Source organism: Megalops cyprinoides, chromosome 3 (genome assembly GCF_013368585.1).
Source record: "Megalops cyprinoides isolate fMegCyp1 chromosome 3, fMegCyp1.pri, whole genome shotgun sequence".
Taxonomy (NCBI): Eukaryota; Metazoa; Chordata; class Actinopteri; order Elopiformes; family Megalopidae; genus Megalops; species Megalops cyprinoides.
Window position 1 is genome coordinate 31,316,643 of NC_050585.1, and position 25,975 is coordinate 31,342,617.

The following is a 25,975-nucleotide window of genomic DNA, read 5'->3' on the forward strand; positions in this document are numbered from 1 at the left end:
TTTCCTAGAAGAATGACATGCAATTAAATAATTTACTGTACAGTAGCAAGAGAATGTGTTATAACGAAAGGCAACCAATAGAATTGGCAAATGATGAAACTCAAGGTTGGTGCAGAAACCTGAATTTATATCTGCTAAATTTTTTGCTCATGATATTTGACTTTGATCAGAAGCAAAACAGGCACTTTGACTTTTCACAACACGATTCAGGTAACCTTATAAAAAAAGTCCCATTTTAACTGTTCTTCTCTGACCACTAAAGTAAGCAGTCTGTGCACCTAAGTTTTAATTTTACAAGGCAACAGGGTTACAACATTGAAACGGTAGATTACAATTTGGTTACACAGGCGAAGAGAGACTAAAATGAGGGGGGATGACATAAAAATGTGGAATTTGGGGGAAAGGCACAAAATAATATGAGCACATACAACCAGGCAACCAGAATTGAGGTACACAGACAGAGGTTTGGGGTGAAAACAATAACTTTACCCCACTACCCACCCACACCCACCCTCTTTAAAAATACATACATATATTGCCAACCGCTCTCACCCATCAATGCTAAAGACTCCTGCCTGAAACATAGGTAAAACTCAATTAAGTACCATAATGTGATTAAAACTTCCTCCACATAAAAACCCTGTATTCACAATAATTTATTTTTCTTCAATTCAGTCTGGCTGTTTTTTTAAGTGTTAAATATCAGATGCAAAAATATCTACCTCCTCTCTAAGGTCAGCCCATGTCTTTTTGTTGGGACAGAACTTGCCCAAGATCCTTTGAGTTCTATATCTCAATATCCTAGGTGGGACTGAATGCAGGAGACATGCTCTCAGGACTCTCCTGCTGTCAGATATGCCTTTGGCAGCGTTCTCATTGGAAATCCTTTTGTGCCCATTCAAAATTCATCTGCACTCCAAGGAGTCCCACGTGTACCCATGGGTACATTAAACCCACTGAATGCCCATGGCATCACAGGACATTTCTCTTACCTGTACTGTCCATTGGCCAGCCCAAACACTTCCCTGTCTGTGCAAGTCATCAAGTGGGGACCCAAAATAAAACTCCCTTCACCTTACACTCGCACATACTTCCTGACCTCCAATATACTCCTCCAAAGCTCTAGATGCAAAACCCTACCTTTCCTAAACAAACCACAATCTTCCTGGCAGTTTTTAGTCCGTCCTGAAAAGCTCTCATCTGGCAAAAAGTCTAAAAATTCCTTCATTCTCCCGCTGATGACCATAATGCAACCCTCCGGCTCCATCTGAACATACGGTCACCTGCGTCTTCCCTCTCTCAGCCGCGCACACACTCTCTCATTGGAAAAAGATCCTTTTCCCCTCCCAGACAACCTACAGCCCACAGTCTGAATTTCCACTCCCACAGGAATTCATGCACACATGCACATGGGCAAACATTCTCCTGTTTGCACATTTCTAAGCCTACTTGTGAGGAAAAAACTCTCCTTCCCTACTACATAAACATCTGAAACTTAAAACAAAATCTGACATGTTTATTCTATCTAGAGTGCTTCATCCTAATGTGAGCAAATAATGTGAGGCACCTAGTCGGGTTGAATCGAAGAAATCTGTACAATCATTAACACAAGGAGAAGACAATCATCTTTAGTTAAACACTAAATTAAGAGGTGTCGTCACCTGATTAAATATACTAATTCTTATCTGAAATCTAAAAAAATGTGAGATTGGTGCATTACACTGAAATATCAGAGGGTATATTGCAGTTTGGGAAAGGAATGCATGCGCTTTCTCACTCGATCACACAGACACCCACAGGCACACACCCACTCTCGTACACAGATGATCGTGCGCAGTTTAAGAAAACAGTATTACAAAAGGCACACCGAATTAAAACTGACACTGTCAGTCATACAGGGGAAACCAATAAAAAAAAGCAAAAAGACTATTTAAAAGCAAAAAAGGAGGGGAATGAAAAATCCCATTGATGCACACTGATGTCCGTTTACAAAAAAAAAAAAAAAAAAAAAAAAAACTAAAAGGGTGAAACAATTAAAAGGTGAATAACTCGAGAGTCATCCCCGGCTGGCAGACAGACGAAGGTCCTGAAGGCAGTCTTTAAAGTCATCTCGTACAGTGTCCTCTTCTTCCTCACGCTCTGTCTGTCTGTCTGCCTATCTCCAGAGGAGGGGCGCGAGCAGGGCCAGGGCGACCCCTCCCAGTGCCAGCACTGTGCTGCCCCGGCTCTGCGGGCCGGCGGCGGCCCGCTCGCCCTCCCTGTTCTTCACCTCGTTGACACGGGGAACGACAGGCTTGCGGGGGGGCGGGGTGGAGAAGTACATGTCGCGGTCGTCGTCGCAGGAGGGCAAGGCGCAGCCGCTGCCGCTCTCCTCCCCGCTGCTCTCGTATTCGTCTGGAGAGCGAGAGAGACAGAGAGTTACACGGTAAGTAACAAAAGGCCACGGAGCACGAGTACGGGACAGAGGCGCGCCCGCCAGGCCTAATGGTTGAGACTCGGCTCTCACCGTTCTCGACGGTGATGTCGTTGCCGCTGTGGGCCGCCTTCAGCCGGCTCGTCATCTCCTTGAGCACGGCGATCTGCCGGCGGATGGTCATGTCCGGCTTCGTGACGTCCACCTCCACGTCGGGGTTCGACACCTGATTGGCCAAGCCGTTGCCCATGACGACCGACTCGTACCTGAGGACGTGGAGGAAAGGTGAGGTGAGGCGAGGGCAGCGGGGGTAGAGAGCCTGTCCATTCTTCTGGAGAATCCAGTGCCCAAACCAACTCCCTCTCGAAATGTAGCTCCTTCTGGAGACCCCCTCCCTCACCTGCTCTTGGCTGTGCCGTTCCAGCATTCATCCCCTGGGGCTGCCCACTCGCCTGTACACACCAACTCAGGCAGAGTGGACCAGAACTTCTTCGCCTGCTTCAGCCTCTTCTTCACATCCGTAACCTGGAGAGAAGAAGTGAAGGAAGGAGGAGGGGGTGGGAGGAAAGAGGAAAACAGTTAATATCGACTTCCAGCTCTTTTGATAACTTGAAACATATGGTTATAACTACTCTGCCACTGAGAACGCTGCAAAAACTGAAAACTGTCAAAGGGCATTACTTCCACATTGGAAACAAAGAGCCTGCTGGTGCACAGTTCCAATACTAACACAACTGAGGTAAAAACTAGCTAAAGGAATAAAACTTGGAAAATGTCACAGTTCTTTTTATTCAAAAATATCTTACAGAAAAAAATCAATAGTTTGTGGGTACTGTGGTCAAAATATCTGCTCCAAAACCAGTTGGCTTTCAGTTCACAACAAAGACACTGAAGATAGTACATATTGCCAGTTTGTATTGTGCCCTGTATTGAGGAGACAGGACTATATTATGGTCCTGCTGTCTCTACTGCTTGTAATTCTACCCTTGTCATGTCTCAGGGTCATTGCTGGTAACCTGTCTTGCACCACAATGTAAACTTCTATTATAACTGAGCTAGTAGCAGGAAGAGTTTGAGTCTGGTTGTCTCCTCTTACCAATCTGTCCAGGCTGGTTCCAGCTGCGGTGGTGGGCCTGGCATCAGGACTGTAGGGCCTGAAGCGGCCAGTGTAGCTCTGATCTTTGATCGAGCGTCTGGAGCGGCCAACCGGGGCCGGTTTGGGCTGACCACACCCTTGGAACACCTGGGGGAGGGTGGGGAGGTCGGCCAGATAAGTCATGATGGAAGGGGAGAGGGTACAGGACACTGTCCCCAACGTCGTGAGGCTCGCATCTCTGTCATTCCCAACTCGAGCACAAACGCAAAAGCACACATATACACATATGTGAACACATACATGGACGTACTACACAAATGGATCCATGCTCACATCGTGGGACTTGAGACATGGGAGCCATTTCACATGCTCAAGGCAGCATGCGGTTCCTCTCCTCATTCAGCTGCTTAGTGTGTATAGCATGGGGCCACTTCAGCTGGCACTGCAGCTCTACCCAATTACTGAGCCACTCACAGACATTTCAGAGCCAGAGAAGTGCCAGGTCAGGATCTGGCTAAATGAGACCTGGGCATATCACTGGACAGATCCAAGAAAGGTGAACCACTGGGAAAGAACTACTACCCTGGTCTTCCAGCCAGCAAACGTGTACACGCATGCATGGAAACTGAACGTGTACACAGATACACTGTGACCATCATTCTAGCACAAACTGTCACCATAAATAAAATCAGGCCACACTCACCTTCTGTGAGACCTGCATGCTGTTCTCCTGCATGTTCATGATGGCGTCAGAGATCTTCACATCGATGGGGTCCATCACCGACTCAAAATTAAACGGCCCCTCCAGTCTCTCTGCAAGACTTAACATTGCATCTAAGGGAGGAAACAGAGAAAAAATAAGACAGAGTTATGAGAATGAGAGAGAGAAGAGTAGTAAGAGAAGAAAAAGGGAAAAGAAGGGATCTGTGATGTATTCTACAGATATCTCGTTCAGCCCTATTAGATGCAGTAACAGAACTGAGAGAAGGCATAATCGATGCACTAATAGTACAGGAGCATCCTCCACCCCCAGGTTTTGGAAGAGACAAATATATATTACAATATAGCACAGTGCCACAGCCCTAGCTCCCTGTCATTAGGAATTGGGGTGCTAGTCAAAGAGATGATAGAGGTGCATGGTAAGCATTTTTCTGCAAAACTGCTGCTGTGCATCGTTGCTGCCAACAGATTGCCCCTTCACTTTCACATGGTTTGTGGGGAATGAAGGGAAGATATAAATGCAAATCATTGCCTTTTCTCCTGTCAGCCACTAGGGGGTGCACTGACTCAGTGCTGAGAAGTCCAGACCTGTGCTGTGCATAAGGCTTGTGAAACAGTCAGGGGTTTTAACAAGGCACCCCAATTAAATGACTACAAAGAGCCCCTGCAGAGAGGCCACACTGAGACCCAAACTGCCTGCCGAGGAACGTCCCCTGCCCCGTCTGTCCCCCTCCTTCACTGGCCAGGCAGCGGGGACAGGGCAGACACAGGCACAGCACCAGAGCTGAGATCACCAGGCCCTGAGAGATGACTTTACCTACTGTGACATCTGCGCTTTGTCCCTTTGCCAGTTCCTCTAATGCCAGGGCCTGCAGGACCCGGTCCAGGAGCGGCACCGTGTGTGCTGCTCTTTGTTTCAAACAAATCCTTTATCCAATTATATCGTTAGGCGGCTTAATTAGATGAAATGGCCGAGAATTCAAGCCATTCAGTGACTGACGTTCTGAAGAGACCCAGAGAATGGGCAACACTGTGGTTCTGTGGAAACAGCCCTTCCTTAAATCCAATGTACTGTTTTTCAGTCTGCAGGTCTGGAGCTCAATGGCCTGGCTGACCTTTTTGTCCATTCGGTTTCTATGCAAATAACCGCAACATCCTACCCATTGAAACTCTCCGTCCAAGGCCGCCCCACCCCCGGCCTATCTCCTTCCCCACTTCCTCTCACCCAGGAAGTTGTTCCACTCCGAGTCCAGGTCGGCCTGGTTGGCCAGGCAGCCGCGCAGCACGTTGAGGCAGTAGTTCTTGCAGGGCTTGAGGGCCACCTGGCCCGAGCAGTAGGGGCAGTAGAGCATCTTCATGGCGGCGCGCACGCAGCTGGGAGACGCGCTCACCTGCGGGGAGGACAGGGTCCGTTACAACTGCAGCGCGAATGGGGCGCAGCGTCTGGCGGACTGCCGACGCTTCCTGCATCAATATACGCTCTTGTGTGTTACAATGCAGCGTGAGGGCCTTCTCCACAGGACTGAGATGATTCATTCATTCATTTCCCCAAGGACTGAGCTCATTCGTTAAAAAAATCTTGGTGACAAACAATGGTGGGGCGCTGGAATGCATTCCACATTCTTACGCATTAGCACTTTGCTGTGGACAAGCTGGTACAACCTTGTTATGGCCACAAAATTTCTGTTATATCTCTCACACACAAACATGGCGTCCCTTATCAGTCCTTTAAATACACATACACTTAGAGACACCCACAGAGGAAAAACCCTGACCTCTGACCCCCTGACAAAAAAAAAAGATAAAGGCATACAGGTAAGTCCACAAGGAGGGAGGGGGATGGGTTATTACTGTCCTTGCAATTGTTACCAAACTGGGGACTGGGGAGAATCCCAACACCTGATTAAACAAGAGCAAGACAAGCATGGCAACCAGAGCTGGGCTCAAGGATGCGTGTATTTGTTACTGCAGCTGTTCACTTCACATGTACCTGCGTTACTTCACAGCCTCAACACACACAGCACTACGCTGATAATCTGTGTACACTCTGCCATTCAACACAGAGGAAACACTGGATACACTTATGTTGTATTGTGCAGGAAGTCGTTCTGAATAAGAACGTCTGCTAAATAAATGTAATGTAAAACAAGCCCCTTCAATTTTTTTGTGCCATCTTCCCTTTACCACGTTGTGGACCCTCATTTCCTTGCCCCTATCCAGAAGACTCTTCTTCCCCTCCCTCTATTCCTCGCTCTCCAAATCTCTCTCTTCTACTAGACCCCGTTCTCTCTCAACCCCCCCCCCCCCGTTCCGCCCCGCCCCACCTTCCATCCCTCTCTCACCGTGGACACCTTGGCCACCACCTCGGGCAGCAGCTCCAGGCCGCGGGTGAAGGTGCGCGCGGCCACGAAGGCGCGCGTCAGCTGGAGGCGGAGCTTGCGCGGCACGTCGCCGAAGGGCTTGAGCTGCTCGCCGTGGCGGTTGACGCACTCCATGTACGAGTCCGGGAACTCGTACTGCACGTTGACCAGCTTGAACATGCGCTCCAGCAGCTCGGCCCAGAAGTCGGCCAGCATGGAGTCCAGGTTGACCGCCGCGCTGCCTGAGGCGTAGTAGCGCTTCAGCTCGGCGAAGAAGTGCTTGAAGAGCTCGGCGTTGCGCACGTACATCTGGCCGTACGTCCGCACGAACATGTCGTGCAGCGAGCGCTCGGCGTTGTTCAGCAGCTCTCGGAAAAACCCTGAGGCGGGGGCAGAGAGACAGGTCACAATCTCTGGTTTGTCTCAGTACATTTCATATATGATATTATTTTATTAAATGTAATACATTTCATATATGTACTTATTTTTCACTATGTTACTTGTAGCACTGCAATTCCAAAGTAAGGGAGAGTAACAGGTATAAAAGTGTCCCAACTGAAGGGCTAAAGAGAAGAAACTGCTAAATAGCAGCAGATAGCTGACATGCTGTAGCAGCTATCAGGATGTTTGTAGTCCATGTTTATGGAGAGGATGTGAAATTTTGACGATCCCTTAGGACTGCCACCTTAAAGTGCCTCATGTGGCATTTGTTGCATGTCATTAAACTGCTGAAATGTTAAAGGAGTACAAGTGGGAGATTTTCTAGTGAGGAGAGAAATACACAAAGCTTTCAATATGAAACAATGTGAAATGTGTACGAGATATTTCATGTCAATTTGTGCACTACTTCTCACACTCATGAAACTGGAGCTGGGACCGTCAGACACCTGAGGGCTGAGAAAGTGAGACTGCACGTGTTCCACAATGTATTAGCATCAACAATGGGATGTGCACACTTCACATAAAACACACACACACACACACACACACACACACACACACAGGAGAGCACATAAATACAGACTGCTTGGGTTTGCTTTGAAATATGTACAATATCTGCACATAAGCTTGCACTGCCCGTGCATTCTTTGGCAGCACTGGTGGAACCCTGTCACTTCAAGGCAACTCGGGGAGAAAGAGATTTAAAGGCCCCCATTGCAGCTTTCTGCATGCAATGCCCATGTGCTTTAATGTTCTGGAAAAATTGTGGCAGCACTGCCAGTAATGCTTGTTTTGAAGTGGAACTGGAACGGAGGGCGTAACGCATTAAACAGATTCGAGAACAAATGCAAACGCTCTCTCTCAAAAAGAGAGCATTTTCCCGACTGTGTGTTCCGAGAGTCGAGCTATGTGTATGATCAAGGGGAGAGGGACCAGAGAGAGAGACGGGAATGGTGGCAGAGGAGTAGGTGTGTGTGTGTGTGTGTTGGTGAGTAAAGAGGGGCGTCTCTTGTTCTTATTTAGACTGGGAGAGAGCGGCTGGGTCGGGCAGCGATGCCGGCTCCCTTTAGGTCAGATTGGCGTTAAGCGGTAATGACTACCAACAGACCGGCTCAGGCCCACCACCATCAATGGCATTTCTCTGTTGTCACATTCCATTCTCTTTTCTTTCTCCCTGCCTCTCTCTCTGTCCGTCCTTCAGTGACATTTTCAATAGGATTACTGAATAATGCAGCCGCTCCCCCCCCAACCCTTCCCCCCCAAAAAAATGACCTGTACCCCCTTCAGCCCCCCATCTCACCCTCTCTCTCTCTCCCCCTTTCAGATCATCAGTTCCTTCAGAGGGCTCTCTTCAGCACAGGCAGTGAACAATGACCTACTTCATCCTGAGGAATGCTGTCCTCCAACCACCCCCCACCACACCAACCACCCCCCCAGCCCCCCCTACACACACACACACACACACACACACACACACCTCCCCTTACAAACCCTAACCTCCCAAACCATTCCCCAACACTCACTTCCCTAATCTGTACAAAATGAGAATACCTCTCCCTCTCTCTTTCTGGGCAGAGCAGAGAGCTCTGGAAGAGCTGTCATGGTGCCAAATGGGCTCAGTCATACAGGACACAGAACATCACAGGTGGAACGCAGGGGAGAAAAAGTAACGGCACAGTCGCGTGAGGCTACTCTTCCCTTTTCTGCAGACACTCCTCTTTTCAACTTGCACCGTTCTCACTGAGGCTCCGATGGAGATCAAACACCCCAAAAAACTGCAAGTGCAACCTCTCACTCACCGTATATGTTCCTGAACTGAATTACTTCTCCCAAAGGTGGCTGGATATTCGGCAAATTGCACAGAATGGCAACAAAAGGGCGGTGTATTTGAAGCTGCAGCCATTACCATTAAACAAGGGCGACAGTTAACAAATCTATGCGCACCGTAATTAGTCGCGTACATCCACATTCAAATGCACGCATGCATTCTTTCCCAGTAAGCTGCCGCTGCATAGTCCCTGACAAAGTCTGTCACTTTCACTTCAGACAGACACACACACAAAAACGGGAGGGGGGGGGGGCTTCTTCTGGTGGGTTAAGTTGGGTTTTTTTTTTTTTTTTAACTTCGCCCCCCACTGTGTCACCAAGGATACCGGAAACACTGCGGCCTTTCCATTTACCTCCGAGCCCCCCCCCCATACGCACAGACTGGAGAGAGAGCACCAAGCGGCACGGTCCATTGATGGAGATTAAAACAAAAGAGTACTGCGGGACCCCCCAATATCCCCCTGCCCCCCTCCACCCTCCCCACCGGAATGCCACCACTGCCACAAGTTTAAAGTCAGCCTGCGTAGACGGGGGAAGAGGTGGGAGAGAGACCGCCTCACATGGCACGGTTAAATCCCGCTGTGGGATGGCGGGTCTGGGTCCGCCTTTACCATCTACAGAGCCCGTAGCAGCAGAGTTAGAGTCTTTCACTGCCACTGCTTCCACACTGACTCCTTTGCTCTCTCTGGATGCCCTAATGCTGCATGGTAAAAGAGCATGATCCTCCCACAACTTCAGCGCTGACATTGTAAAAGACACTGCATTTACAACTGGACAACAAGTCAGGGTTTAAGTCTGTTCACAGAGACAACTCCATTCGCAGTCGTACAAAAGATGTCCCACCGCTAGGCTACCTTTGAGATCTGAGAGGATGTTATTGACAGAGTTACTTAAAAACACCTACATGTGTTTAAGAAGTCCCACCCCAACTGAACCATGTGTGACTTCTCTCCACCTCACCTGGATGTGAGGGAGAGAACACACCCGGCAGCCCCCAAATTGCTGATACCGGAGATAGCCAAAAAACATCAGTTAAAAAAAAAACAAAAAACTAAGCGGTCATTTCGCAGCTGCTCATAAAACTCTGCAACTGGCACTCTGGCCCGTGGGATGGCTGCGTCCGAGAGACACTCGGGAGCATTAAGTCAGCCTTACGCAAGCCCCCTCGCTTCGTCACCAAAACCGCCATTCCCGTTTCACCCCCCTCTCACTCCCAATTTCCAGGAGCCGGCTGATGCTCGGCAAGCCAGCTCCCTCCCTTATGGTGTCCCATTAAAAAAAAAAAAAAACATGACTGCTGTTTGGCAATATGTGGAGAGAATGTGTGTGAAAGGTTAGTGGGCAGAGGGAGAATGGGGCGTTTGTCGGGAGATAAAAAAGCCCCGGGCAGCCAGCGGGAGTGTCACGCTCTGACCCGACCGCCAGCGCCGCGGAGTCACCGCCAGGGCAGGGTGGCAGGAACCTCAGCGCAGGGAGAGGCAGACGGCAGAAAGAGAGAGAGAGAGAGAGAGAGAGAGAGAGGGAGAGGAGGGAGAGAAAGCGCGCCCTCATTCTTCTCGCTTCTCTCAGTCTCAGTATCCCCATCTCTCCCTGTGCCTTTCAATTCAAGTGAAAAGGTGATCTTTCAGATTCGGCTTGTTCGAGTAGTTTTATCAGAGAGGATGTAAAGTGCTCAGGAAAGACTGAAAACATACGCATATATACACGCACACACGCACGCACATACACACACGTATACAAGATCAACTCTCAAATTCAGGTGTTATTTGTAAGACTCCCCACTCAAAGATTTAAGCTACACTGATCAATCTATCAACACTTTTAACTGTTGAACTGTGTGACACACTGGTGCTTTTGCACAATGTTTTCTACATGCATTGTTGCTCCTGTGGCTTTCTTACACACATTCATGTCCCTTTGCATTTGTATGTCACTCTAAACAAGAGCATCTGCCAAATAAACATGAATGTAAGAGACACATCTTTTGCTGTGTGAATCATATTATTTTCCTGAAAAGGGAGTGCTAAAAAAGACTTAACACAACAATGTCTACTGCACACTATACCTCCCTTGAATGACAACATTTGTATTATAATGTTAATATTGTCCATTTCATTCCACAGTATAAAAGGTGAGGTACATGTACATGAAGACTGTCTGACCCCACCCTTTGGCAACCCCCTAATTACGGAGTACCTAAGATACGCCTAAGAATCAAATAAAACTGAGGCTATATTGAACAAATTCACTAATCTTCTATTATATAGTCTTCTAATACCGATTTAATTTTGTGCTGTATGGAGTAAACCTTTTAGACATTAGAGAGAATTTCAAGAATACACACTCCATGATGAAGGTGCCTAATATGAAGGACTACTTCATACTACCTGCCTATATCATTTAATGAGTACATGAGCATGGGACAAGGCACTCCTGTTTACTCAACCTGTGTACTAGAGGATGTAAAAATGATATCTTCAGGCTATGTCTTGACGTGGATTATGCATTAGGTTAAAATCTGCAAGATACAATAAAGACCCATTGAATTCCATCTTCACCAAAATCCTACCACCTCCCTACAAGATTTGCTCCTTTGTTGGAAACAGTTCTGTCCGGTTATGCCTACAGCCTGTCTGATGCAATTCACACAATGCCTGCAAGATGGACGGGCACCAAAACTAAAAGACAGTGGGCTACCTGAAAGTGGGGCCAGGTTGCATGGAAGCGACACAGAAATCACTCTGGGTGCAGAAGGGAAATATTTGCATGGTGACAGGAGAGGTGGTGTAGAATGGAATTTATGAGAAGACTACAGTGGAAAAGGAACTTTTGGTGTGGTTGGCACATCAGCCTTCGCAGTGTGAAAAGTCACTTTCCGTCTCACATCTGGTGTCCACACAGACATACTGCTGTCTATGTGTGTGCGTGAGTGAGTGTGTGTGTCTGTGCGTGCATTTCTTATCAGTCCCTCCTTGTCTGTATGAGTGGGGCCCTGTGGAATCTGTCGATGACATGAAATTCATGACAAAAGTATCTCTGATTAAAATCAGTTTAAAAAAAGACATTGCACAACACACTTTCAGCTCCAATGAAAGTGCATGTTTTATTGCGATAAGAGCCTTAAAGGCTGTGAGAGGACACGCAATGTGCGCTAAAGGTCTGGCCACTGTCTCAACTCCGGGCATCTCTGAAGGAGGAGTGCCACTGAAACCACAGATATGAATAGCTGTCAGCGCTTGCTAGCAAGCTAGTACACCTCCTGCTATAACTAACATCACTCTCTCAGAGTGACCTTTGCTGGCAGCCGCAGACAGTGAACTGAAACAATATCAACTAAGTATTTCCACATGACTGGAAATTAGCAGGGATTGCTGTTTTGCCAATTTTTCCATCATTCTGTTGATTGGACATATCTGTAAAATGGAAATATCATTTCACTCATCTGAGATAAATTTAGTTCTTTATCCATTAACCGTAAATTGAGAAAATGAATTCAATTCATTCCAAAAACGTCAACCTTTTTCCAGTATTCTGTGCAGTTTTGCTTTGCTATTTTTTTTTTTTTTTTTTACAATGTATCTGTGTGAACCACAGGTAAAGGAGTCTTTAATGTGAAGCTCGGTGTCGGCCTGCGTGCGTGCGCGGTCAGGACTCACGGTCAAAGTGTCGGTGCCGCTGGGTGAAGGTGCTCTGCAGATTGGAGCTCAGCTGGTTGACCGGGGCCTTCAGGTCGGAGCGGCTCTGCTGGCTGAGCTTCTCCTCCATCTCCACCGTGCAGCAGGTGAAGCCCTGCGGACATACCTTCAGGTGGGCACCTGAACCGGGACAGAGAGAGGCAGGGGAGGGATGGAGGGATTACTTTCCATTAAACTGACTTCGGTCAGAGGGGGTCATTCTCTCTCGGTCTCTCTTTCTGACACACACACATATGCACACACACGCACACACACAGGTCCCGGTTTGCCAAAACTCTCGCGTTGGCAGGAACTACTGTCCCGTCTCAGATTAATCTGAGTTATTGCTTCATACAATTTGTGTGGCAAAAAACAAACAAAAACACAAAGTCAATACAAGACACAACTGAGACTGGAAGAGCAGCCAGACCAAGAGACAGTCCTATGCCCCTGCTTCTAACATGTAAAAATTCCTCCATTCTCCTGCCTCTCAGTATTAAAAACTGGTTCTACTGAGAGACTAGGGTCCATAGAATGATTTGTGTACCGACCTGAGTGACTTTCAGTCACTCTGGTCAGGAAGCCCAGGCTAATAGAATAATGCTCCTGTAGCAGCCCCACCACCCCACCCCTCAACCCCCACAAAATGCACCCTCTTGCAATGTCAAATTAACACGGCGAAGGAAAAAGAAAACTCTGAAGGTGGAATGCAGAGCACAGACTGCAGTAAAGTTCTGTTTATCTTTCTGTTTAATGCAGCTGTTGGAATGTCAGGAGAACAAGCCTTCTTTCACCCCGCTCCGACTCCAGCGGTCCGACTCAGGCTCACGATGCCAGCTCTGGAGCTGGGCTCGGAGGCTCCAGACGGAGGCCTTCGCCTCTGCAAGGTGCCCTCCGCTCCTCACTTCCCAATACTGCTCCTAAGGGTGTTTGTCCACTGCAGACAAGCAATACTGATGCTAACAGTGGAGGAACTGGTATGGCATTTGGTGACGTGAACTCCCCCTTTCGCTGTTGTCTCCATAAGGTATATATCCCCTTGCCTGTTGTGGCGTGGCATAAGCTGGGATGGCCTTATTGAACGTCGGTTACAATTGAAAGGGCCCCTCTTTCTGGCATCACATGAGATTGCATGTTTGCCACACATCCCTAAAACCTAATCATTTCTTCCTTGCCTGAAAGCCAACAATCCCCAATGGCTGGCAACAAAAATCCAGCCATAAATTTTCCAGTTATCCTCATCACAGACAAACAGACAAACAAACGATGGTGCATTCACATGACCTCCACTCCACCCTGTTGCTGTTGAGGTAATTGAGAGAACCGTCCCGACAGCACAGCATACACGATCGATTCCAACGGAATGATGAAATGGCATCAGCAATAATGTCACACTTTTTATTTACTGCTATGGCCTACATCCAGCAGAACTCAAAGAAACATATAAATGAGATAAAGACATGACATCATCGACTTGTTTGCCTTCTCAGAACAACAAGCTGATTGTGAGATGTCTTATCATTCCTCGCCACATCACCACAGGCAGAGATTATAATATAGCGTTCAGAGTTTCAGTGTTTCAGCGCGCACACACACACACGCACACACACACACACACACACACACACACACACACAGAAACAAAGTTTTTCAAAGGTTCCATCTACCATGTTTTTTTTCATGGCTACAATCCCTAAGAATGATGCATTTACAGTTTGTTTATTTTTGCAATGCTCCCCTCCCTCCATCAGCGAAAGAGAGGTGTAGAATTAAATATCCTCCAGTAGCATGTCGGCGCCCCCTCTCTTTCCATCCCTCTGAATCTGAAAGGAAAGCTTTGTGTGTTATTTTACCTTACGAAACGTTAGCCTGGGAGAGCCCTGTCTCTCCCTCTCTCTCACACTTAACACAGGAACAGTACGTTCGGAGTCAGCTCACAGATGTAGGTGTGGAAGCAAAGGTAATAAGAATATGGCTCTTGCTGGACTCTGCTTCTTTATTCTCTCTTGTACTGTGGCCCTAAAAGGTGTGATGGGAACTGCAAATGAGTCTTTCCTTGCTGGTTGCCTCAGCATTTTATTACTTATTGTGGAGTAATACATTAAATACTGCCAATCATTAGCCCCTCTGCATATTGCCATAAACCCCTAATTAAGCTGAAAGTTCAACAAGCTATCACTCTTAGTATTATTGATAAAAATCTGTGATTTGAGTTAACCAGCTACCGAGCCACCTAGCCGCTTACCAGTAAAGTACATCTGAACCAATGGACAAATGACAGTATGGAGACCTTTATGTAGCTTGCTATATTTAAGTCTTTCTTTACTGATTCTATTTTCAGGTTTCACCCTTAACTCATACTTCCTTGCACAGCTGCAAGTGAAAGGTAGTTAACTTGCTAATGCGACTAATTAGTTCTGTGACAACCTTTGCAAAATCTGTTTTCTTTTTTTAAGAGAAAAAGAAACTGACAGCTAGCTGTGTAATACTGCAGAAGAAAAAAATGCAACATGAATCAACAGCAAAAGCTAATTAGGTAGCTGGCAAGACACACAGCAAAAAAACTGTGCTTGCAGCTTCCAAAGATCAAGGCCAGGGAGCAATTCCAAAGACTGATGAAAAGGCCTCAATCCCCAGCGACATTACCACTATCATTTCTCCAGTTGCTTTTTAACGCAAACGCATCAGTCACAAAAGTGACGAAAGAGGCACTTCGGTCCCTTGGGTTGAAGAACAGTCTGAGACGGGGAGACCAGTTGGAATCCCAGCTAGAATATTGTCTATTCTTCCCTGTCATCTCGTACTGGATGAAACAGGAAAGCGGCTTGACCACCCCCCACCCCCATCCGCCCTCATCTCTTTACATACTGACACAGGCACTCCCCTGACTAACTGTGGGATCAAAGCAATCCTAATATGGTCATGAATCTGAAGCCTCAGCCATCAGCCCAAGTGTCACCCCATCAATACAACATTACAGTTTACACACTGGTGGATTCTCCTCTTTGTAATAGCATGAATGTAAACAAAAAAAGCCAATGAAAAGGCATGTTTGAAAGACGTAGATGCGTTAAATGACATCCCTCTAACTGCCTTGCTGACACCAAATGGGTATTACCAATGGTTCTTTTTTGCTCTTCTTTTGTGCATATCTTTAAACTACGTCTTTCAGAAATAAGCACATGCTAGTGGAGGTTATGGAATGATATTTCAGCTGCAGACCTATACAGATGTCAATGGGCTGGCCTTTGGACTATCACACCACTGCACAATTGGTGTCAGGGTGTACTGACAGTGGAGAGAGAGAGAGCTGCATAACAGGCGGCAATTTGAGATGGATAGCTAAGACTACCATCACAACTTAAAATCCTGTCAACAAGCTAACAGCTAGTCTTACAGCTGTCCTCGCTTTCGCAAGACTTAAAATCTGACTCTTTCACGCCCTGTCCAAGAACTACAGAGGGACCAGAAGAATAAATACAGAAAGTAACACAGTAGGGGCTCTCCCAAACACAACTGCATACGTTCCTTGCTATAAACACTGTGTGAGTTGCTACAAATAACAGCATCTGTTACATGACTACACAGAAATGTATGGCTCACCAGTATAGCAAAAAAAACTCCAGGTTCTTGGTTTTCTACCATTGGGCTATGCTACATGAAATGCCATGAGGCAAAACACAAAACTGTACTGCACATATGGATATAAAAAAATGAATCATTCCATTTCTCCTCTATCTTTGAACAGCTGACCTTAACCAATGGGTTCAGAGACAGACCTGTGTCAGAGGTGAAAGGTCAAGGGTCAGCAAATTAGCCTCCTGCTCAAGCCTATCTACTATCATTAGCCTACCACAAAAAATATCCTTTCCAATTTAACCTAATGGCACTTTGGCCTGACAAGAAGTGTGGTACCACACAAACTGCCAGCACAATGAAATCATTTGGGTTCATTAAAGTTACACAAATAATTGAATTTCTAAAAGAAAAAGTTGTTACATTTGATGACAAATGATACAAGCAGCGAAAGGCACTCTGTATAAGAATATGTAATGCTTGCACACACACAAATACTCTAAATCTGCCTCACTCCTGCTCTGCGGGCAACCAACTTCCTCCTTAAATTGCTTAAAAATAAGTCACTTCCTTTCCCTGCTCACTTGAACCTCAAACCACTTTTGGCGAGGCATGGGGGTTGAAAATGCCTTGTAGACAAAACCCAGATTAGTCACCACAACACCCCCCCTACACACAGAGCCCATCCACCCGCCATTCCTGTGCTCCCTCACCCAGACATACCTCGCCCCCTCTCCTCTACCACCCTGCAGGCCCAACCAGCAGGGCCAAAGGTTAACAGCCACTCTTCTGAGAAAGGCTGTGTCCTTTAACCTCCCTGTCTCTGAGTGCTGGCCAAAGGACCCACCACCCGAGTGTACAGACTCACAAATGTGCACGCTTGCACATGTACATGTGTTCCCAGGCACAAGCACTGGAGACGGGAACCCAAACCATCACTTCCACAAAAGTCTAAGCCCTTATATTCGAGCCCAAATTTGATGCACACCCGAACCAGATGATGTCATTTTGGTTTCTACAATGCTCACCTTCACACCTGTGAGCCACAACTTCACTCAGGTCAATCAATCCTCTCACAGAATCAATCAGAACCCTAACATGACTTTTAAAAGCATGGGAGAAGGTGAGGAACGATTGCCCTTGGTCAGGACCTCCCGATTTTTCCTGCTGAAATGAACCAGAGCAGCCAAGAATCCCCGTCCTGCCTCTGTGTCTCCCACACGCGTCCCACTGTGGGACAAACCATCCACCGCCATCTGGGTGCAAACTGTTTACTTTAACAGATCTCTTCATCCAAACAGTTTACGTCTACTTCCCATCTCCCTCCATGCGTTTGTGTCTTCCTCTCCACAGGCCGATGAGAGGCGCACACTTGGGCACACAAACGGGGCCGTGAGGCCTGACCCTGTGACTTGCGTTCACACGCTGGCGAGGACTCGCGCAGAGAAAGGCGTCTGGGTGCGGGCGTTCTCATGTTCACATATAACTTTAAATTACAGTCCCTGGGTAGCACGCACGCACACACATGCTCAAAAGCAGCACACACTCATATCCACAGCCGTACCTATCCTCCTCAAAATTAGACGCACCTATATCCAGCCAGCCACACACAACCACAAACTGCACAGATGCTGAACCCCCACTGCAACATCACACTGGTTCAGTTTAATTGCAAGGGGGGGGGGGGGGTATTGTGCAACTTTTTCCTTTTGCTACCTCCCCCTCATTCTCTGCTCCTCACATAAAGTCATTAAGTAAGAGAGAGGTATTTGGGTTTGCACTCACGCGTGTGCGTTTGCCTTTTAAGAGTGGCGTCTGAATAAACGTGTATTTGTGTGCCCTGAGACAGTGTTGACGTCACCTTGTTTTACCCATCGGTGCCTGTGTGCTATTAGAATTAAAAATGAAATGATGCCTTAGAACCAGTTTACAGATAAAGTACAGTGAAGATCAAACAAAACATAGCATACTACATTGAAGAGGACAAGAAAAAGGCATGAAGGTGGTAGGTGACTGTAAATATTTAGTTAAATTGTATACAAGCCTGAAAAAGAGGCAAAGGTGATAAAGTACTGTAAATATTTAAATTGTATACAATCCCCATACACACACACACACACACAGTGGGTCTCATGTCACGGCATGTGTATGTACATCTCTCCCACAGCTGCCCTTCCCCCCAATCCACCCCCCTCCGTTTTCTCTCTCTTTTTTTTCATAGCCCCAGGCTTTGCCTGTCTATCCAGGGGTAACAGCGTTCGCGGTCGTTTCCAGACTCCAGAATAGTCGTAAAAGCCGCTCTTTGAACTTTCACTTGTGCTGGGTGACAGCTCCACCCTCGTCTCTTATTTCCCATGAGCCTCTGCTCACACAGACTCCCTGGCAGCTCTGAGCAGAAAAGACATTCCCAGAGCTCTTACGCCCGACCTGCTGAATGGGGAGGCTTCACCACCTGTGCGGCTCAAAAACAGAGGGCTGAGTGCATGTTGAAGGGTAGCATGCTGTCCCCAAAATGCACTGCAGACAGGAGTTGCACCATTCTCATGACTCTACAAAAAGTCCGAAACAACCCAAAGTTCACCACTAGCTCACACTTGTCGGGAAACAGCTGCTTTTCTTTAAATAGCTTTCTCTGCAATGTGAAGATACAGACACACATACAGAGTCACAGTGCCGTCATCACCGCAATGAAATAAAGATTACTGTTACTGGAGACCACTATTAAAGGCTGCTTGTGTAGAGGTGATTCAGAGCCACACACTGTTATATCCCCACTGTGAGTTACCTTCTCTTCCTTAAATCTCCATGGCATTTATTCCAATTCTTAGTTTGCAGCAGAATTGGGTATCAAAACCATTTTGCTGGAATGGCAGAGAAGTTTGACTATTCGCAAAGGTTTTCCAGAATATACACAACACACGCATCGGCTGCTAAACCTTTTCCACTTTGGGATTAAAATGTCCTTTCCTGACCCACCACAGATACCAGACGAAGACGACAACTGCTGGAAAATCAAACCCGGGATACAAACCATATTCATGGATATGCAGGTCCTTTAATGTTTTCATAAATGGCAGATAATCAAGAATGCAAAATTATAGTTTGGTTGAATGTAGGTCGTCTGAATTTTAAAAAGCATTAACACCTTATATTTAAACCCTGAAAGGCTGGGTTAGTGTGTGGTGGTGACAGTATGGTAATTGTAGTGTTCAGGAATCAGACTTCAGTAAGTATGATGCCTTTGCCAAGCTCCACGTTTCGTGCGTGATGCATCTTAACGTCTTCACAGTCACACCACAGGATACGCGTGCCTGCGTATCTGTGCTGCTTCTGAAAGGGCATTTCCCGCAATCACGTGTCTGACAAACATCTAGTTATGGATCGCGTACTCTCAGAGAATCTCCCATAGATAATACGTGGGTGTGTTAGCTGGCTATCTTCAGGCACATCTTCATGTCTTATCCGCGTTACGTTTGCCATTACAACCTTTACCGGGGAATTGCTATCCTTTGCGCTCATCCGCATACTTGCTGCAGAGAAGTCGTCGAGCATGACAAACTCGGGTTGTCTGGGCTAGCGACATACGGAGCTAGCGAGTGAGCTAATGAATTGGCTAGTAATTAGTAGTTAGCAAGTTAGCGACCAGGGATGAAATGCTAATTGTGACTGAATAATAGGGACAGCAGTGTGTGGAGGCTACCAGTAGAAGCAGAACATGTCTGAACGTGTAGCGGGGGGAAATGCGGTCCAGTACTAAACGCGAGTCATTCTTTATACTGCTGGTGTGCACAACCCAGTAAGCATGGATCAGAGGAATTGCTGCACTCGATCCTTGACAAAGCATACGACACGCATGCTCTAGGCGTCACTATGGTTAGATAACCGTAAATGTTAAATCTGTTTGTTTCCCTATAGTGCATCTGGCATGCGAAATACAGAGCTAGGGACCCAATGTATCCTGTAGAAAACAAATACCATTCAGCCTCTGGGCCATGGGTGTCGTTTGTTAGCATTTGTAACCTTTTTACTGCTCCCTGGTTAATCTTAAAACTAAACTACTTCCATGCTTATTCATTTTATGTCAGTTTTAACACTTGCACAATTTAATTCCTCTAAATATAACTTCTTGTTCTACATTTAGTTTGACAACACATTTGGCATTGTAATAGTCTCGTGCATTACAAAGAAGTCACCAAGAAAAGGGTGACTAGATAAGGACATCTGGTACATAACTCGATAACGACAACAATAATGATAATGGTGTCCCGGAATAAAAAACGATGCCCTGGAGTTCAACTCACTCACTTTGACGTTTTAGGTTCTTTTCTCCTTTTGCCATTTATGGCCAAGAACATATATCCCTATATTCACAGCAAGCTGCTATCCTGGAGCCAGCACAAGCCACATTCCCCAATTCTAATTCAAATTGGCATGACAATGAAAAAAATGTATCAGGAATGCATCAGACACTTCTTTACATATCGGCTTACAATAAGATCAGTGTTGCAACACCCCTACCATTCCCAATATAGCAACACTGGTGTCACTCCCTGCACACCAGCATCTCCAGTCGGCCCAGTTCATGTTTTCCTCTGTAGAGGCACATTCTGTTCTGTTCACTGAGTTCAGACTGTCTGTCTGAATTCCACTGTTATGGCAGTTAAATGTACATATGCCGAGATGCACATACTGATCATTCAAGTGTATATCCAGAAAAGAAACAAACAACTGTATTTCCATAATACACATATCTGAGGTGAGGCCAAGTCCCTTTTAATTCAGCCAATTCAAGAACTAAACTGAAATTTGATTAATTAATCGAAAAATGATCATGAAAAATGATGAGCGATTTCCCATTTAACAAACTGAATTTCAGTTTTTTCCCTGAGTTGAAATGGAACTGACCCCAACTCAGACTTGTATTAATAGGGATAACGCATACAGGTCAGGAAGCACTAACTAACGCCACTATCGTCACTGCTGCTCCCACATCCTCCCATGGGTCTTGCTCGGTGGTCCACTGCGGGCAGTGCGTTACTGAGGAAGTGAGTTAACGAGCAGGATATCCCATGCTGGACGGCCACGGCTGCTCCCTCGATGTCATGAGAAACAGCCTTCTAGCAGCCAGCACCTGGGTCGTTTTGGGACAGTACCGTGCCAGTGGAAATGTCACATTTCACCCTGCCTTGCCCTGCTCCCTCTCATCCTCACCTCTCACCTTCCCTTCATTGCAAACATCACTGTGCCTTCCCACTATGCTTCTATGTGGTGTTGTTTTCCGCTGCATTCCCTTTCTGTCACCTCTTACAATTCATTGCTTAACTGACTTTTTCTGGGTCCAGGTCCTAGCAGGGAACCAGCACTAAGGTGACACACGCACAGGTTGCAAGTGTAAAATTAACCTGCAGGGCCCCACAGCTCCACAACTCAGTAATATTCTCTGTAATCTACTTCACAGATAGTCAGTACTTGGGGAGTAGTAACGTACTCAAAGACCGAACAATCAGAAAACGGATACAGCAAGATGAAGCTTGGCAGCCTCAGTGACACCCGTGCTCTGTAACCCCCGAAATGCGAATGAACTGAGTCATTAACATACTCCACACATCTGCCGCCGCTATTAGAAATTACACTTAATACTGAACACCTGATTCTTATCATCGTGCCACAACAACCACAGTTGCTGGAGTCGAGCGATTGTTACTGGCTTTTTGGACTATTAATCGCCCCACTGCTGCCATTTGCTCTGCAGCCTCTACGGCGAGCTGTGAGGCATCACAGCTTTCCAACAGCTCCTTATCTTTCTTCAGTTCCCCTGCCTTCTCCATGGTGGAAACGACCTCAGTCATCTCTAATTACCTTCACACGTGTGGGACAAATACAGTCGTATAACCCCGCCGCGCCCACGGCCGCACTTGGTCACGTGATCACACCGTAGTGATTTCGGCCGTGCCCCATCCGCGTCTTGGAAATAAAAGATCTGGATGTGGGGATAAGACCTTCGGGCTCTAGAGAAGGCCTCACTCACAAGGTTATGGAAAGTGTGGAAGTTGGTGCTACAGAGCATATCTTCACACATCACACAAACCAAAAATGTTTGTCCTCTACCGGACTACCGGAATTTGCTTACACAACTTCACGAGTTTAGAGATCAGGACTTTTTTTTTTTTTTTTTTTTTTTACAAGCTTTTGAAGTTAGAAAAAATACATCTTGTAGTTACGCAGCTAGCCGCAAGGGCCAGGAAAGGGTTGGAAAAAAATAATGTTTCCTTAAATAAATGAAGGATTAGAATCTCTCCTAAACACAGCTGTCAAAACACCTAACTGCCACGGTTTGCTTTTCAGATGGCACTCCACTGATTTAAAAATAAATGTGCAAGCATGGTCAAAAGTCAAAAGTAATCAAACCCTTCACTTGAAACTATCTTATACACAGATTTACTTGAGCTGCAGTCCAAAGTTTAGAGCTTCAACCACTCTGTTGAGAACCAGCAGCGATTCCCCTTTAGTCCTTTATCACCACACACTTCAGCAGATATTTCCTCATAGTGGGAAGAAAACCAACTGCCTATCCCAGTTCACACAAATGGAATTAATACTGCATGAGTCAGAAAGCCTCTTATTAATTACGTTCCACAGGAGTTTCCTTACCTCCGTGAAACCAACACACACAAGCAAAGCTGTTGCTAACAAACACACACACACACACACCACACACTCCACTCCTACCCCCTGCCACGAGAGAGTCCATCTCTGATTGTTAAACCAGTCAAGGCTTCTGGCCAATTAAAACACTCTATTTGTGAACATTCCAAAATGCTATCATCCATGAACAGTTTACCCAGAATCCCCTTAGGAGATTCCACAAGATCATTCTGGCCTCTCGCTGTCTCTCTCTCTCTCTCTCTCTCTCTCTCACTCTCACCCTCCTTAGCTGTCTGTCTTTGTCTCTCCACAGAAAGGCTCCCTGCCAACATCACTTCCCAGGTCAGCCCCTTGTGGGAGATTCCACTTTTCTCCAATGTATTCAAACATGTTAACTACAGCCGGAAAAGTTGGAGTACGGCACTGAACGGTATACTGGTAGTTAATAATTGATGGCTTTCAAGAGATGATAGTCAAGATTTATGCAAGTCTCTGTTGAATCTTCATCACCTAATGCTCCTCTGTTGGCCTCAACATACATACATACATACATGCACACAAACATAATACATGTGTTAAGTGGACAAAATCGACATTTAATTTGATCGCAAGAAACCAGCTCCTTTTCTGAGGCAAACTGATTAAGTTTCAAGAGGAAGCAATTCAACCCTCTCCCCCCAGACACACACGCATACGCATGCACACACACACCCACACACACACACCTTTCTTTCACATGAAGGGAACACCACCTGTTGCTCTGTAGAAAACAGAACAGAGTGTGGGAGAGAGTCTGTAATTACAATATAGGTAAGCCGAAACATGACAGGTTGGAATGCGCAGTTTATTTATCCTGGTGGAAAGCGAGAGAACAAGGGAGGGAGCGAGAGGAGAGAGTTCACTCTTGACAATTGTCAGAGCCAGAGAAAACAAGATGTGAGCATGCTTTAAATCCATGCGCAGCAGAATGCGACCTTTCCCAGCAGCAGCGTGCATGAGCAGGTTGTGGTGGATCTGCCTGCCCATTGAGGCAGCAGCAGAAGGCCTGAGGTCAGATCGGACAGTAATGCAAGTGGTTCATGAACTGGCAACCCTCTGATAATAACGGGGGAGCATGGTAGAAAGTTTTAAGGAGCAGGGCTCGTAACCGAAAGATGCCGCTGTACCCTTGGGCAAGGCAGTTAATCTAGAATTGCCTCAGCAAAATATCCAGCTGTATAAATGGATTACACGTAAATATTGTACCCTAAATGGCAATGATGTAAGGCTGTTAACCTTGTGAGGAGCCTCAAGGACATACCCAGCAGTAAGTGGCATTGTTGATAATATCACTTCAACATTTCTGCAGGTAACTGCAGAACTTCTGCTGTTAGGCGACTGCACTACTGCAAACCAGGCATGTTTGGCTCAGTATATGGTGCTTAGATGTTATAAGGGAAAACAAACCAGAAGGAAACAGAAGGAAACTTCACTCCTTGGTTTTTGCATGTGTGTATGCATCTGTACCGAGCCCTGCACGTGCATTCTGACCTACAACTGCGATAATTTGTGGTAATCAAAGTCCATATTTTTCAGCAGATCAACCTCTGGAACAAGATGGCATACTAGGAACAGTGCTGAGTAACAAAAATGTTTTCTTTCAGCTGCATGTTGTCTTAAATTAATGGCATTTTAGTGTCATCAGCCTTACTTAAAGTCAGGCTTTGTCACGCATAGTTGACTTTAGTGTCATTGTACCCAGGGAATTGCTGCACAAAGCAGGGATGTGAATGTTCAAAAAATGTGAGGAGAAAGAGTTAGTGTGATTGCAATCAGACAGCATGCAAAATTTTGGCATGTGTATGTGGGAGAGGTCTGCACATTTTTAAAATGCCTACAAGGATGAGGCTGAAAAACATTTTAGCACACAGAGAAGATGTGCAATTCCTTAGACAATATTATCTCCCATTATTACCACACACATATAACAGCTGACAGGCCCTGTGGCCTATGTAGAATTGGTGGAGCTCATCATTTCTGAATTAAAACACGCTGGACCTGACAAAGAACATCAATGTTTCACAGGGGAAAGATATTGCTACAGCATATAGCACTTAAAAGGACCCTACTGGCAGTATGAGGTCAGACAATATACTATATAATACAGGCTGTGTATGGTAAGGGATAGTGTTACTGACCCCTCAGAGTTACAGCAGGGGAACAATGACTGAGACACACCTGCTGGTTGAACAAAACTGATTCCATGGAAGTGGGGATGACTCACATTTACAATGTACTCTTTCAGAAAACCACCAAAATCAATGCATGGACAAGATTAAATGATTCAAATCTCAATACTGCTTAAATCTCTGATTAAATGGCATGTATGCCTATGCTGTTACAAAAGATTTAAAACCTTAGGTTCAATGCAAAGTAGAAATGCTCCACACTGAATTTCTAAAACTGAAAAGAATGTATTTAGTCTAACCGCACATGACAGGGGTATGATTAAAACATCAAAACAAAATTAGGGAACCGTGTTGAAAAGCACAGCAGCAATGCTTAAGAGGGGGCCAGGAGTAATTTGCTACTTGCCTGGACCAAAACCCACACTGAAGATCAAGCCTGGACTCACAGGTAACTCTCTGATTCTGGCTCCCAAGACCATCCATTACACATTACACATCAAGGCTCCAGCAGGGGTCATCATGCCCACCTCCTCAACCACGGCCACCACCATCATCATCTTCTGTGACATCCCTGCTGTCTTTTTGGATTTCAGTCCTGGAGCGTCCACACAACCCCCACATTGCTGCACACAACTGCAGAAGACAATGGATCCCACATCCTACCCCATGATTCGTTCCCAAAGGGACAAGGTGGGTAGAGAGTGGGCATCAGCTGCACAATAGCATCCGTAGCGCCTGCGGACCCTCCTAAGCGTGAGCCTAACGCCACTGATCGCTAAAGCGTGCTGGCGTAGCTTCTGAAAGAAGCATGTGCCAACACCAGAAAGCTGTTTTCATTCAAAGATCCTCTGGAACTGTTCCCACGCAAAGAAAATGTGAAGAGAAGACAGAGGGGTGGCAGAGTGAGTGGGAGAGCTAGAGGGTAGTGTGATAAATATATAAGGCAAGGTATACAGGGAATATCTAAAAAATATAGGGAAAGTATGAAGAAGCGGGTATGGAGTACGTAGAGTATGGAAAGTATGGAAAATGACAGCCGGAACAAGTTAGGTGCG

General features: G+C 46.3%; 1 protein-coding gene across 1 annotated transcript in view; it reads right to left on the reverse strand.

Moving 5' to 3' along the window:
- Positions 1–2,033: 2,033 nt before the first annotated feature.
- LOC118775156 (glypican-4-like) overlaps positions 2,034–25,975 on the reverse strand; it is a 30,517-nt gene continuing 6,575 nt past the window's right edge. The window contains exons 2-9 of the mRNA XM_036524907.1: positions 12,514–12,672; positions 6,572–6,969; positions 5,455–5,620; positions 4,213–4,343; positions 3,510–3,656; positions 2,814–2,938; positions 2,507–2,679; positions 2,034–2,394 (exon numbers count right to left, since the gene is read on the reverse strand). Of these exons, the coding sequence (XP_036380800.1) occupies positions 2,156–2,394; positions 2,507–2,679; positions 2,814–2,938; positions 3,510–3,656; positions 4,213–4,343; positions 5,455–5,620; positions 6,572–6,969; positions 12,514–12,672 (1,538 nt within the window). The 3' untranslated portion in view covers positions 2,034–2,155. The remainder of the gene's footprint in view (positions 2,395–2,506; positions 2,680–2,813; positions 2,939–3,509; positions 3,657–4,212; positions 4,344–5,454; positions 5,621–6,571; positions 6,970–12,513; positions 12,673–25,975) is intronic.